Source organism: Phyllobates terribilis, unplaced genomic scaffold (genome assembly GCF_046119375.1).
Source record: "Phyllobates terribilis strain yellow unplaced genomic scaffold, ASM4611937v1 Scaffold_1__5_contigs__length_1240528914, whole genome shotgun sequence".
NCBI lineage: Eukaryota > Metazoa > Chordata > Amphibia > Anura > Dendrobatidae > Phyllobates > Phyllobates terribilis.
The window spans coordinates 1,158,658,335-1,158,672,963 of NW_027362761.1; the positions used below are offsets into that span (position 1 = coordinate 1,158,658,335).

A 14,629-nucleotide genomic window follows, 5' to 3' on the forward strand; every position below is an offset into this window, starting at 1 on the left:
CCGACAATCTGCAAGGACTTTGAAGCATTGGGGAAGAAAGTAAAAGAACTGGATGCGCAGGTAGTTTTTTCTTCTATCCTTCCAGTAGACGGGCATGGCGTCAGGAGATGGAACAGGATCCTTGATGTGAACAACTGGCTGAGACGATGGTGCAGACAACAAGGATTTGGATTCCTGGACCACGGTGTGAATTACCTCTATGACGGACTCCTTGCCAGAGACGGACTACACCTCAACAAACCCGGGAAACACACATTCGCCAGGAGACTCGCAACACTCATCAGGAGGGCGTTAAACTAGAAGAAGAGGGGATGAGAAGAAAAACGCCGGACACGAACATGAAACCAGAGAACATACTAATGAAAGATATGAAGTGCGACAAAGAAGGTCCAAGACAAGATACTTGGAAGGGAGGTAAGAAAATTTCTAATACAATCCACAGGGTGAAGATTGGAACAAAACAAAATCGTGTAAACTGCATGCTAGCAAATGCCAGAAGCCTGACAAACAAGATGGATGAACTGGAAGCAGAAATATCTACAGGTAACTATGACATAGTGGGAATAACCGAGACATGGTTAGATGAAAGCTATGACTGGGCAGTTAACTTACAGGGTTACAGTCTGTTTAGAAGGGATCGAAGAAATCGGAAAGGGGCTGGAGTCTGTCTATATGTAAAGACGTGTCTAAAGCCTACAATACGGGAGGATGTATGGGAGGGAAATGAGGAGGTCGAGTCCTTATGGGTGGAGATACATGGGGCAAAAAACAATAATAAAATTATCATAGGAGTCTGTTATAAACCGCCAAATATAGCAGAAGCCACGGAAAGTCTATTAATGAGACAAATAGACGAAGTAGCAAAAAATAACGAGGTGATTATTATGGGGGACTTCAACTACCCCGATATAGACTGGGAAACCGAAAGCTGTAGATCTCAGAAAGGAAACAGGTTTCTGTCAATTATCAAAGACAATTATTTGTCACAACTTGTGCAGGAACCAACTAGAGGGACGGCCCTTTTAGACTTAATATTAACTAACAGGCCAGACAGAATAACTGAGGTGCAGGTCGGGGGGCACCTGGGAAATAGTGACCACAACATTATACAATTCCACATGTGCTTCAGTAGGGTGCCCAGCAAGGGAGTCACAAAAACACTGAACTTCAGCTAAGAGATGCCCTTCACCTTATAGACTGGGATAGTATCTTCAGTAATAGGAGCACGGATAGAAAATGGGAAATTTTCAAAACAGTCCTACATAGTCACTGTAGAAGGTACATACCTTATGGGAATAAAAGGGCTAGGAATAGGAGGAAGCCAATGTGGCTAAATAAAGAAGTCAAGAGGGCAATGAAAAACAAAAAAAGGGCTTTCGGTAAACTTAAACAAGAAGGCAGCGAGGAAGCGCTAATATCTTATAGGGAAAAAAACAAAATCTGTAAGAAACAAATAAGAATAGCAAAAGAGGAGACAGAGAGACTAATTGCCAAGGAAAGTAAAACGAATCCCAAACTGTTCTTTAACTATATAAACAGTAAAAGGATTAAAACTGATGATGGAGTTGGCCCATTGAAAAATAACCTGGGTAAAATCATAGAGGGCGATGAGGGTAAAGCAAACCTACTCAATAGCTTCTTCTCCACTGTTTTCACAAAAGAAAACAAATTATCGGAGGAAATGCAGAGTGATAAAGTAAACCCTCCGCTAAATATCACCCACCTAACCCAGGAGGAAGTCCAGAAACGCCTAAATAATATCAAAATAGACAAGTCACCAGGCCCAGATGGCATACACCCCCGGGTACTAAAAGAATTAAGTAATGTGATAGACAGGCCGCTGTATCTTATATTCAAGCACTCTTTATGGACAGGGACTGTCCCACTGGACTGGCGCCAAGCAAATGTGGTACCAATATTCAAAAAGGGGTCTAAAAGTGACCCTGGGAACTATAGACCAGTCAGCTTAACGTCTGTTGTGGGTAAATTGTTTGAAGGATTTCTTAGAGATGCTATTGTAGAATATCTTAATGATAATAACTGTCTAACTCCATATCAACATGGATTCATGAGGGATCGCTCCTGCCAACCAAATCTGATTGCCTTCTACGAGGAGGTGAGCTCACAGCTGGACCGGGGAGAGTCAGTGGATGTTGTATACCTTGACTTCTCCAAAGCGTTTGATACCGTGCCACACAAAAGGTTGGTATATAAAATGAGAATGCTTGGTCTGGGGGATAATGTGTGCAAGTGGGTAAATAGCTGGCTGAGTGATAGAAAGCAGAGGGTGGTTATCAATGGAGTAAGCTCAGGGTGTGTCAGGGTTACTAGCGGGGTGCCTCAAGGGTCTGTCTTGGGCCCTATATTATTTAATATATTTATTAATGATCTAGTGGAAGGGTTGCATAGTAAAATAGCAATATTTGCAGATGATACTAAACGTTGTAAAGTAGTTAATACTGATGAGGATAGGGCACAGCTACAGGAGGATTTAGATAAATTGGGGAGTTGGGCCAAAAAATGGCAAATGGGGTTCAATGCCGATAAATGTAAGGTCAAGCACATGGGAAAGAAAAACAGCAGTCACCCATACATATTAAATGGGAAACCGTTGGGGAAATCTGACATGGAGAAGGACCTGGGCGTCTTGGTTAATAGCAAATTAAATTGGAGTGCCCAGTGTCAGGCAGCAGCTGCGAAGGCAAATAGAGTCATGGCATGCATCAGAAGAGGAATAGGGGCATATGATGAGAATATTGTTCTTCCTCTGTATAAAGCGCTGGTAAGGCCGCACTTAGAATATTGTGCACAGTTCTGGGCTCCGGTGCTCAGGAAAGACATATTGGAGCTAGAGAGGGTACAAAGGAGGGTGACTAAGGTAATAAAGGGAATGGAGGGACTAGAATACCCAGAGAGGTTGTCAAAATTAGGCCTATTTACGTTGGAAAAGAGAAGGCTTAGGGGAGACCTCATAAACATGTATAAATACATCAGGGGGCAGTACAGAGATCTCTCCCATGACCTGTTTATACCAAGGATGGTGACAAAGACGAGGGGGGACACTATGCGTCTGGAGGAAAGGAGGTTCCTGCACCAGCATAGAAGGGGATTCTTTACGGTCAGAGCCGTGAGACTCTGGAACTCTCTGGGAGAGGAAGTGGTGATGTCCAACTCACTTAATGAGTTCAAGAGAGGCCTGGACGCCTTTCTTGAGAACAATAAAATTACATCTTATACTTAGTGATAGTTAATTAATCCAGGGATTTAATCTGACTGCCAAATTGGAGTCGGGAAGTGAATTTTTCCTCAATGATGTAAATTGGCCTATACCGCATGTTTTTTTTTTGCCTTCCCCTGGATCAACGCTGCGGAATAGCTGCAGTGCACAAGAAATAGGCTGAACTGGATGGACGCTTGTCTTTTTTCGGCCTTATAAACTATGTAACTATAAAAGCAGTTCTGGCAGTTTACTGGTCTGGAGCATTCAGGCCTGTGTTATTCTCAAGTTTGAAAGTTACTTTCCATCCAAAAGATAGGGGATAACTAAGACCCTTTCCCACCAGCCGTTCCCACTCTCGGGCCCATGTATACAGCGGAGCAATCAGATAAACAGCAAGTAATACAATTTGCATCGGGCTGTGTATAAGGAGTGTAAATGAGCGCTGATTGAGGATTGGCGCTCGTTACGAGTAGACCACGGCGGGGGGAGATTCCACAGGAGACCACTGACTAATGAGAGCTGACGCCACGGCGTACGGCGAGCACATCGCTCACTTCTTCAATCCTGGATTAAAACTTTGACATCCGAAATGCTCAGAATCTCTCGGAGGCAGCGGAGGAATCAGATGTTCATCTGGATTTCAATTACATTTCTGGATTTGCCGGGGACAGATTTATGATTCCAAATGACATCTGTCTGACATTGTAATATCAGATCTGCAGCTCTGGAGCTCGCGGGAAGTGAGACGAGCGCGCAGGCTTCAAGTGCGCAATTAAATGCCTCATTATGAATGTCACTCCACCGCTGGCAGATATACAAAAGCCTTCTGTAAAATGATTAAGACGTCTCGCAGGAGCAATTAGAATATTTCTTCTGCTCTGACAGTTGTTAGATTGCTGGAAACCAGGATCATGCTGTGCATGGAGGTCGGACCCCCTACATACCACATACTTGTATATACAGAGAGACGCATGCCTGGTGGACGTTGGGGATCATGCGGTGCATGGAGGTCGGACCCCCTACATACCACATACGTGTATATACAGAGAGACGCATGCCTGGTGGACGTTGGGGATCATGCTGTGCATGGAGGTTGGACCCCCTACATACCACATACTTGTATATACAGAGAGACGCATGCCTGGTGGACGTTGGGGATCATGCTGTGCATGGAGGTTGGACCCCCTACATACCACATACTTGTATATACAGAGAGACGCATGCCTGGTGGACGTTGGATGCATCTACATTCTCATGCTGCATTTCTAGCAGCAGTAGCAGAAATGCCACATCGGTATTTAATACATTTGTTTTTTTGTGATAATGGCATTATTTTGATTGGTCAGGAGACGGGGGTCCTGAGAAAAGTGTAGGGGCGCCCGTCTTATCCTGCATAGGCTCAATAGAAAGTCCAAAGATCTGTATAACACCGCTCATGATCTGAGGATGAATTGCTTTTTCCTTTGACCAGCTATAGGTGCCAAGTACCTGAATACTCAGGCGGCATCCTGCTGCCTGAGCCTTCCTGTAAAGCCAGGGAGCATGATGTCAAAGGAGCGTGCCGGCTTACCATAAAAATACTTGGCACTCAAGAAAAATGTGATTCAAGGTGTTTTATTCATAAGTGTAATCCACAGACAAAAGCATAAAATTTCGGTCCAATCTTTGACCTTCATCAGATGCACCAATTGTGGTGGAAAACACAAAGAAAATGAATCAGCATCTTCCTGGAGCCATTCCTACAGTGATGCTCTGCCATACCAGGGCTCTTTATTTTGCCTTGTACTTCAGCTTCCACGGCAATTGGTATATCCGATTTGGCCGAAACGTTATGCTTTTGTCTGTTAATTGAACACCTTGAATAACATTTCTCCTGAGTGCCAAGTTTTTCTGTTGTAAGTTGGCGTACGCTCTTGTGGCATGATACTGCCTGGCTTTACATGCCGACTCAGGAAACCGCAGGCAAGCAGGGACGTCAGGAAACCGCAGGCAAGCAGGGATGTCAGGAAACCGCAGGCAAGCAGAGGGCGTCAGGAAACCGGAGGCAAGCAGCGGACGTCAGGATACCGCAGGCAAGCAGAGGACGTCAGGAAACCGCAGGCAAGCAAAGGACGTCAGGAAACCGCAGGCAGGTAGAGGACGTCAGGAAACCGCAGACAGGCAGAGTACGTCAGGAAACCGCAGAAAAGCAGGAGTACGTCAGGAAACCGCAGAAAAGCAGGAGTACGTCAGGAAAACGCAGACAAGCAGGAGTACGTCAGGAAACTGCAGACAAGCAGGAGTACGTCAGGAAACCGCAGACAAGCAGGAGTACGACAGGAAACCGCAGGCAAGCAAAGGATGACAGGAAACCGCAGGCAAGCAAAGGACGACAGGAAACCGCAGGCAAGCAAAGGACGACAGGAAACCGCAGGCAAGCAAAGGACGACAGGAAACCGCAGGCAAGCAAAGGACGACAGGAAACCGCAGGCAAGCAAAGGACGACAGGAAACCGCAGGCAAGCAAAGGACGACAGGAAACCGCAGGCAAGCAAAGGACGACAGGAAACCGCAGGCAAGCAGAGGATGTCAGAAATCGCAGGCAAGCAGGGACGTCAATAAACCACAGGCAAGCAGAGGATGACAGGAAACCGCAGGCAAGCAGAGGACGACAGGAACCTGCAAGCAGAGGACGTCAAGAAACCGCAGGCAAGCAGGGACGTCAAGAAACCGCAGGCAAGCAGGGACGTCAAGAAACCGCAGGCAAGGGGGGACGTCAAGAAACCGCAGGCAAGCAGGTGGAATGCAGGAAACTGCAAGCAGGCGGACGACTTCAGGAAAACGCAGCCAAGTAGATGGAGATCAGGAAACTGCAGGCAGGTGGCGTTCAGAAAACCACAAGTAGGCGGAGTACTTTAGGAAACCGTAGGCAAGCAGGTGGAGTGCAGGAGACTGCAGGCATTTAGCAGTAACCCTCTGGAGTAACGGGAAAGTCAGCAACCGAAGCCGTACACAGCCAGGAAGACATCCTGAAAACAACAAGTGTACACAGAGAAGAGGTCCAGAAGACCCAGGGACAGGTAGCCAGCAGAACTCCGGAGTCACTAAAAGCCGCAGACAAGTAGGAAGAAGCACTAAAAGCTGCTGATCTACAGGAGACGTCCTCCAGCCCGCACCTAGATTGCTGTGCACACACAAACTGCAAGTCTAGTCTGCAGACACTCCTTTATTCTGCAGTTCAGTGAGGGTTTGGTTGATGGCCTATACTAACGGTGGCCATATACATTAAATGAATCACAGCCATGCATGCTGATTTTAGCAAGACCAATGTATGTGGGGGGCCTTCAGACTTTTCTCATCATTTTGGGTTAATGAAGGATTGGGCATGCTGGACGTGAACCTGTATAATTGTTTTATTATTAATGCAGATAAACCATCAGAGGCGTCTAGCAATGGCCGCCTTCCTTTAGAGAATACATGAAGCTCGGCTCAGTATATGTGTACATGGAAGTCAGGAGGGATAACTTTTGGCCAATCAAGCATTCAACTAACAGTGTCACTGATGTATCAGGTTTGACAGTCGTTCTGGATCCAGCTGTAGAAGGTCGCTGCGCTTGGCTTTTCAGACACCTTCTTGATCCTTTCATCTCTGGAGTGTAGTGGTATGCTTTTTCACTAGGACCCAGCAGTGATCTCCATCTTCTGCTGCTAATTGACACACCCTTGCTTGATATAGAAAAACTCTCATTGTCTCCAGAGAGTCGCCGGTGATAGTACTATTTTCCCCTGCTCAGGCCTGGGGTACTAGCAGTCGGCTAGTTTCCTCTTGAAGTTTCTTGGTGGATTATTGTCGTCTTCTCTCTGGTGTCTTCTCAAGCTAAGAGTATCCCCTTGTCTGTTTCCCTTGTTTGTCTTTAGTTGCAGTGGGGCTGACTGATGCTCACCCCCCCTCCCTACCTAGGGCCTATCGCTAGGGGCAGTCAGGGATTAGGTTTCCTGCTCGGCGATAGATGCGGAACCTATTTAGGGACGATAGGGGAGTCAGGGTGTTGTAAGATCTGCCTAGGGGTCTCCACTCTCCCTTTCCCTAGTTGCTGGCCTTCTCCCCCTTTTCCCATCATCATACACTTGGTCCTTCCCTCACCTAGCATGACAAAGAGCTAACCGAAGTAGAAGTCATCAATATAAAATCACGGAAAAGCCCATTAAATACTAACTGGTAATACCAATACTCAATTATAACATTTATTCTGGATAAAACCTAAGAAACAAAATGCAATTTAAGTAAACTGTGCTATCTAACTTGTTAGGCCACGGCCCCACTATCAGTATTCGGTCAGTATTTTTCCTCAGGAGTGGGAGCCAAAACCAGGAGTGGGTGATGAATGCAGAATTGGTGACTTGTTTCTATTTTACCTTTTCTCTGATTGTTCCTCACCTGGTTTTGGTTCCCACTCCTGAGATAAAATACTGACCGAATACTGACCAAATACTGATAGTGGGGCCGTAACTCTGCCTGTTGCAATTCATCAGTGTTAGCAGAGACACTGAGACAAATGACAGGAAGCTGGGAGCGAGTCTTTGTGTCTCGGCTCCTGCTCTCCCGTCTGTGAAACTGCAGATAGTCATGAGAGAGAGGTAGGGTTTACTCTAAGGCTGTGTGCCCACGATGCGAATTTAATGCGTTTCTGCGGCTGCATTTCCGCCGCTTGTTAAGTTGTCTGCTATGTTTCCCAATGATAATCCCCATGTGCTGTGCACATGCTGCGCAAATTTCCGCTGCGGATTATCATTGCGGAAAAACCCGCAGCACAACCATTTCTTGTGCGTAATCGCGGCAAAATCGCCGCCATTGACTTGTACTGAACCGCATAACATCCGCATGTATACATGTCTGTATGCGGATGTTATGAGTTTCAATGCGCGGATGGTACCCAGGTCTGGAGAAGAGGAGACTCTCATTCGACCCGGGTACCATTAGTAAAAAAAGAATTAAAAAGTAAAAAAAAAACATTATACTTACCTATCCGGTGGCATCCTCTGTCCTCGGCGTCCTGCGGTGTTTTGAAGGGACCTGCGGTGACGTCATTTAGTCATGTGATGGTCACGCGACCGCTGACGTCGGCGGTCGCGTGACCTGTCAGCTGACTAAATGATGTCATGGAAGGTCCTTTCAGAACACCGCGGGACGCGGGAGGACAGACAATTGATGCAACATTTAAAGCAGCATAAGTTGGTCACACACTATATATGCCGCTAGCATGGATTTATATTGTGGGACCAACTTGTCAAGCACTTTCCAAGTGATGCTCAAAATCGCTTGGAAAAACGCTTGAAAAAACGCATGTAAAATCCACATGTACAAACCACATGCGTTTTTTCTGCCAGGGAGAGGTAGAAACGCTCAGGAAAAATCTACATCAATTCTGCATTGTGGGCACATAGCCTGAGGGCAAAGCAGGTATCAGGCACAATGCATGCTCAGAAGTGAGAAAAAGGAAGTCCCAGGATCTAAAGTGCTGGTAGAATGCTGATGATGACAAACTGCCCACTGGATGGCAACTTACAGAGTATAAGAACTGGGGTAGATCCTGGACATATTAGACCGGTATGACAATAAAAATAAATTTTAACTCCTTGGTGATGAGGGCAGCAAGACTGTGCATTTTTACACGTCTTGTGTGAAGGGATAAGGAACGATAGTCAGCCTCATTTTTAATGGAATGTTTAGGTGTGTAATTTTCATTACTACATAGCATTGTTGAAACCAAAGGTAATTTATGTGTATTTTCCCTTATCAATAAGTCATTAATAATATCTACAGTCCCTTTACCTTCAGCTTCTCACAGTAATTAAAACAGAAGCAGAACCAGTATCAAAGGACAGCAGAAAACGAGGCTGCCCAAAACTGGAGGTCCCCTTCCATGCATTACAGTAATGGGGGTTGCATCTAATAGTCACACTCCATAGAGTCAATGATCTGCTAACCTGAGAAATCTGTGTGTGGAAGGACCTGGAGGGGCTGTAGTGAAGCTTCTCCTTTTTTGGTAACGTCTTTGGGTTGGATTACACAGATGAAAGCAGGCATAAAACAGTGAGTCAGGTCAGAGAGACTACAGACAAGCGCTGTTTTATACCTTTCTCCAGCCTCTTTAACCGGATATCAGCACCCCCACTTCGTAGATCCATTGGGGACCTTGTGGTGAATATCATGGCGTCCTTTTGGAATTGTCACTTGAAGTTGAAGGTCCCACCACCAGGACTAATAACGAATAATCTCCAGTATGGACAAACCCTTTAACGCAGGTTGCTTCTGATTGCCATCCTCCTAAGAGCTAATGAACTGCTCTGAGAAATCAGTGTATGAAAGGTCCTGGAGAGGCTGTAGTGAAGCTTCTACTAAACTGTTAGCACAGATTAAATGATTGTGGGTAGTTTTTACATTTTATATCTTTGCTTTTCTTCTCATTGTCCAAATCAGGTTTTTATTTTTAATGTATTATTTCAAAAATGATGGGCAATTTTTTTGCAGGTTTGTTTTGTTATTTTTCACATATTTCAATTGAAAGCAATTTTCACAGTGGCCACTAGGCCTCATTTACAATTCACACTTCCTGTTCATTCAGGAAAGCTACATGGACATTAGCTTAGCTCTGTCTGACCATGTAATAAGCATTCTCTCATCTGGGCAAAGGTCACTGCGATCAGAGGGGGAGGAGGTGAGCTGTGACATCACCTAGTGTGAATGGTGGATCCTGTGTTATCTACTGCATATAGAGGTGTTATCAGTCATTTTACAGGAAGAGGAGGTGAGCTGTGACATCACCTATTGTGAATGGTGGATCCTGTGTTATCTACTGTATATAGAGGTGTTATCAGTCATTGTACAGTAGGAGGAGGTGAGCTGTGACATCCCCTATTGTGAATGGTGGATCCTGTGTTATCTACTGTATATAGAGGTGTTATCAGTCATTGTACAGTAGGAGGAGGTGAGCTGTGACATCCCCTATTGTGAATGGTGGATCCTGTGTTATCTACTGTATATAGAGGTGTTATCAGTCATTGTACAGTAGGAGGATGTGAGCTGTGACATCCCCTATTGTGAATGGTGGATCCTGTGCTATCTGCTGTATATAGAGGTGTTATCAGTCATTGTACAGGAGGAGGAAGTGAGCTGTGACATCCCCTATTGTGAATGGTGGATCCTGTGCTATCTACTGTATATGGAGGTGTTCTCAGTCATTGTGCAGGAGGGGGAGGAGGTGAGCTGTGAGGTCTCCCCTATTTCTGGCATGTATGAGTATTAGGCATAACTGAGCACATTCTCTTACCTGAAAGTCCTCCATAGATTCTTCTAGGAAGTGCTCCAGGCTCCGATCCTCCGGATTATACTTGCTATGGAGCTGGATTATCAGGCTGAGGCATCTTCCATAATGAGTCATCTGTAACCATACAAGTCCGGCAAGAAAGCTATGACGTCAGGACACTAAAACACGTGATTACTCCTATCTTTTTCTACGTGATACGTGACACTTTACTATAACGTCTTCACACTTTTTATTGTAATAACATAATTGCAGTCATTATAATCACTATTATCACAGAAAGTACAGATGCATTTACCTTGTCAGTGACACAATACAGTCCCTGCTAAACGCATCCCCCCCGGATATTATATTATGTAGGTACTAAGAAAAGTAGCTGCAACCATCACAACGAGGCGAACACCTGTGGTTTAGCTCTTAAAAAGTTTGTGCTCACTGAGCATTTTGAGGAGTTTATTAGAGCAGGTCCAGCAAAAAAAAAAAAATCACACAAAAAACCCTTTTCCTATTCATTTCTATTGTAAAAAAAACTTTTTCTGATGACATTGCGTGTTTTTTTTATCGCTTTTAGTTTTTGAAAAACACCTGGCAGTAAAAAAAAAAGAAAATGCATGTCAGTGGGTCCTGATAGAAAACGCTCCGAACTAAGCACTATCCAATCAAAAGGCTGCAAAAAAACATGAACGGAGAAAAAAAATGATTCAAAACCACTTAAAGGGGTCATTTCACCAGTTAAGATGGCCACATCATAGAATAGCGGCTGCAGAGCTGAGTAAAATGTAGCTTTTATTGTTTAATTTCTCCTCTCCGCTACGGAGATATTAGTGTGTAAAGTTTAGGTCGTAATTCATGTAGTTCAACTAAGCGTTACCATAGATGTCTCTGGGGGCGTGTACTTCTTTCCCTGTATGAAGTCGACCAATCATAAGCAGGCAACAATACACAAGGGAGAAAAGAACACACCCTCCTCTTCACTGATCTCTGCAGTTACTGTGTAGAGAAATAGTGTGACTGAGTTATGTATCAGTACAAACACTTCACTTCCTTTTGCTCGTTTTTGCCTCTGGGGGCGTGTACTTCTTCCCCTGCATGAGGCTGACGAATCAAGCAGGCAACAATAAACAAGGGAGAAAAGAACACACCCTCCTCACTGATCTCCGCAGCTACTGTGTAGAGAAATAGTGGAACTGAGTTATGTATCAGTACAAACATTTCACTTCCTTTTGCTCGTTTTTGCCTCTGGGGGCGTGTACTTCTTCCCCTGCATGAGGCTGACAAATCAAGCAGGCAACAATAAACAAGGGAGAAAAGAACACACCCTCCTCACTGATCTCCGCAGCTACTGTGTAGAGAAATAGCGGAGCTGAGTTATGTATCAGTACAAACATTTCACTTCCTTTTGCTCGTTTTTGCCTCTGGGGGCGTGTACTTCTTCCCCTGCATGAGGCTGACAAATCAAGCAGGCAACAATAAACAAGGGAGAAAAGAACACACCCTCCTCACTGATCTCCGCAGCTACTGTGTAGAGAAATAGTGGAACTGAGTTAGGCTATGTGCCCACGATGCAGAAATGAAGCAGAAAATTTCTGCAGCATATCTGCATCTCCCTGGCAGAAAAAACGCATGCAGATTGTGCATGCGTTTTTCCTGCAGAATACATGCGGATTCACATGCGTTTCCGCATTCAGATTGACAAGCGCTTTCCAGGCGATAGCATCACTTGGAAAGTGCTTGACAACTAGCTCACACTATATAAATCCATGCAAACGGCATGGATTTATACAGTGTGAACCGTAAAAATTAAAACAAATAAAGCTATACTCACCCCCGAGGCCCCGGTGTGTGCAGCAGCGCTCGTTCCGGTCTGGTTCCCGGCTGCAGGCATATCGCGAGGCAGAGCGGTGAAGGGCCTGCGGTCACATGACCGTGACGTCACCGCAGGTCCTCAAGCGATGCCGGCATTCAGAGAAAAGCCTTCGGAAAGGTGAGTATAAACTTTATTTGTTATTTTATTCTTTTTTTACAGGTACAATGGTACCCAGGTCTGGATGAGAGTCTCCTCTCCTCCAGAACTGGGTACCATCCGCACATAGAGACGCATAGAAGCCGCTTGTACAAATGTACAGTCGCGGTTTCTATGCGTTTCAATGCAAGTCAATGGCGGGAGTTCCGCTGCACTTCCGCAAAATTAAATGACATGCTGCGGATTTTTGTACGCAGCATAAACGCTGCGGAAAAATCTGCAGCATGTGCATAGAACATGCGGAATCCCCTTGGGGACCATGGGGTGCGGATTACCTAGTATTTCCGCTGTGGAAATTCCGCAGCATAAACGCTTGAAAAACGCTACGTGGGCACCCAGCCTTATGTATCAGTACAAACATTTCCTTTTGGTAATTTTTTCTTTTTTTTTCTTTAATTGTATAAACTAGTGAGCGGCTTCCAAGTAGAAGCCCCCAGAAGAATGGACCAGTCACTTCTTTTAACAGCTTCATGGATTTTGAAGCCAGAAAGAAGCTCCAAAGAGACTGACTATGTGCACAGCAAGTCGTTTTTACATTGTTATTTATATGTTCATTTTTTATTGCATTTTTTAAGAGCTTTTTCAGGTGGATTTCATGTGGAATCCGTCATGTCCTGTGTTCAATTTGGGAGGGTGACTGCCTGCTCTGTTTGTGTTACATACGGTATATAAAATCGTTTGGAAAAACAAGTTTGCATGAGATTTCAGAAATTTCATTCATTTTTCTGTTAGGGCTTGTTCACACATTGCATTTTTTTATTTGCAGGAAAAAAAAAAAAGTATAGTACCAGCACAGTGAATGAGATTTCTGAAATCTCATACATAGCCTATTTCTTTCCTTGTAGATTTGAAGCATCAAGGCCTTTTATGAACCTCTATTTTTCACTGTTTTCTGCAGCGCTTTTCACCCATTCAAGGGAAAAAAACACATCAAAAATGCACATATATTTCCTTCCAACATTCCAGTATTGCCAGCTGATTTTTATTCTCCAAATACTGACCATGTGCAGATTCCCCTATTGTAAAACGCTGCATTTTTTTCTGTCCAAAAAAATGGACGAAAAATATATAAAAAACACATTGTGTGAACAAGCCCATTACCCAGAAGCATGAAATCCTCAGTCTGATGGAACATGCCACAGTTTTCTTTTGTCTCACTAATATCCCTAGCCAATATTTCATTAGGACATCCGACCCGAAAAACATGGGCCACACATTAATAGGCCTTTTTATTTTTACTCTTCAGGTATGTGAACATGATGACGTTTTTCAAGCAGATTCCGCTCTGATCTCGCCTCAAAAAGCCCTAAAAGAAAACAGCAAAAAGAACGAACATACGGCACAGCAATGTCAAAAGACTTCCTCGCTCGTGTTCCGTCTTTTTGAGCTTCGAAAGCCGTAAAGCAGCTAAAAGTGACCCGGCGATTCTTCAGGCGGCTTCCAGAAGTTTATATACAAAATAAAGAAAACAAGAAAAGTCAAGACAAGAAAAATGCCAAAGACTTTCTTCAATAAAAACACAGCCAGCGTTTTTGTTACGACATAGCTTATAATCTTAATCAGCCAGACGTCTAGAATTGTTAAGCCAAGAGAAATACACTATTGTGTTTATGTTGACTTGTAAATGTATGTGTATTTCTGTGGTTCGTCAAAAAGGTCATACTATTTGTATAACCCTGACTGTTGTCTCCTCTTGGTTCGGTGAACCATGAATGTTTGCTAAATATGTTGATTAATCATTGTGTGGACCCTGTGGCTTGTTGACTCACAAAACAGGAGGACAAACTATGTAAATTCATTAAATGCTCGAACAATGAGACCTGAGCACTTTACCATTCCCCCCAACCTGTAACTGATGACCTTACACAGATGTAACTGTAAACAGGGATGTCTGTAGAGCTGCAAGCAGAATCAAGGAGAATCAGAAAGACTTTACAAGGAGAATGAGAGACATCATTCGGGACAGTAGATGGATAGCATGGCGGCTCCATCCAAAGAGACACAGATTTGGATTCTACATGATTTTGGCCTAAGGGTATATAGCCTAGACTGGAAAGATCCGGATCTGCTCCATTGACCATCA

At 44.3% G+C, this 14,629-nt stretch overlaps 1 protein-coding gene across 4 annotated transcripts in view; it reads right to left on the minus strand.

Annotated features, from left to right (window-relative positions):
- LOC141162609 (cilia- and flagella-associated protein 99-like) overlaps positions 1–14,629 on the minus strand; it is a 90,911-nt gene that overhangs the window by 62,748 nt on the left and 13,534 nt on the right. For all 4 annotated transcript variants that reach the window (XM_073648884.1, XM_073648892.1, XM_073648901.1 and 1 more), the window contains one exon: positions 10,530–10,640. In XM_073648884.1, coding sequence (XP_073504985.1) covers positions 10,530–10,640 — 111 coding nt within the window. The remainder of the gene's footprint in view (positions 1–10,529; positions 10,641–14,629) is intronic.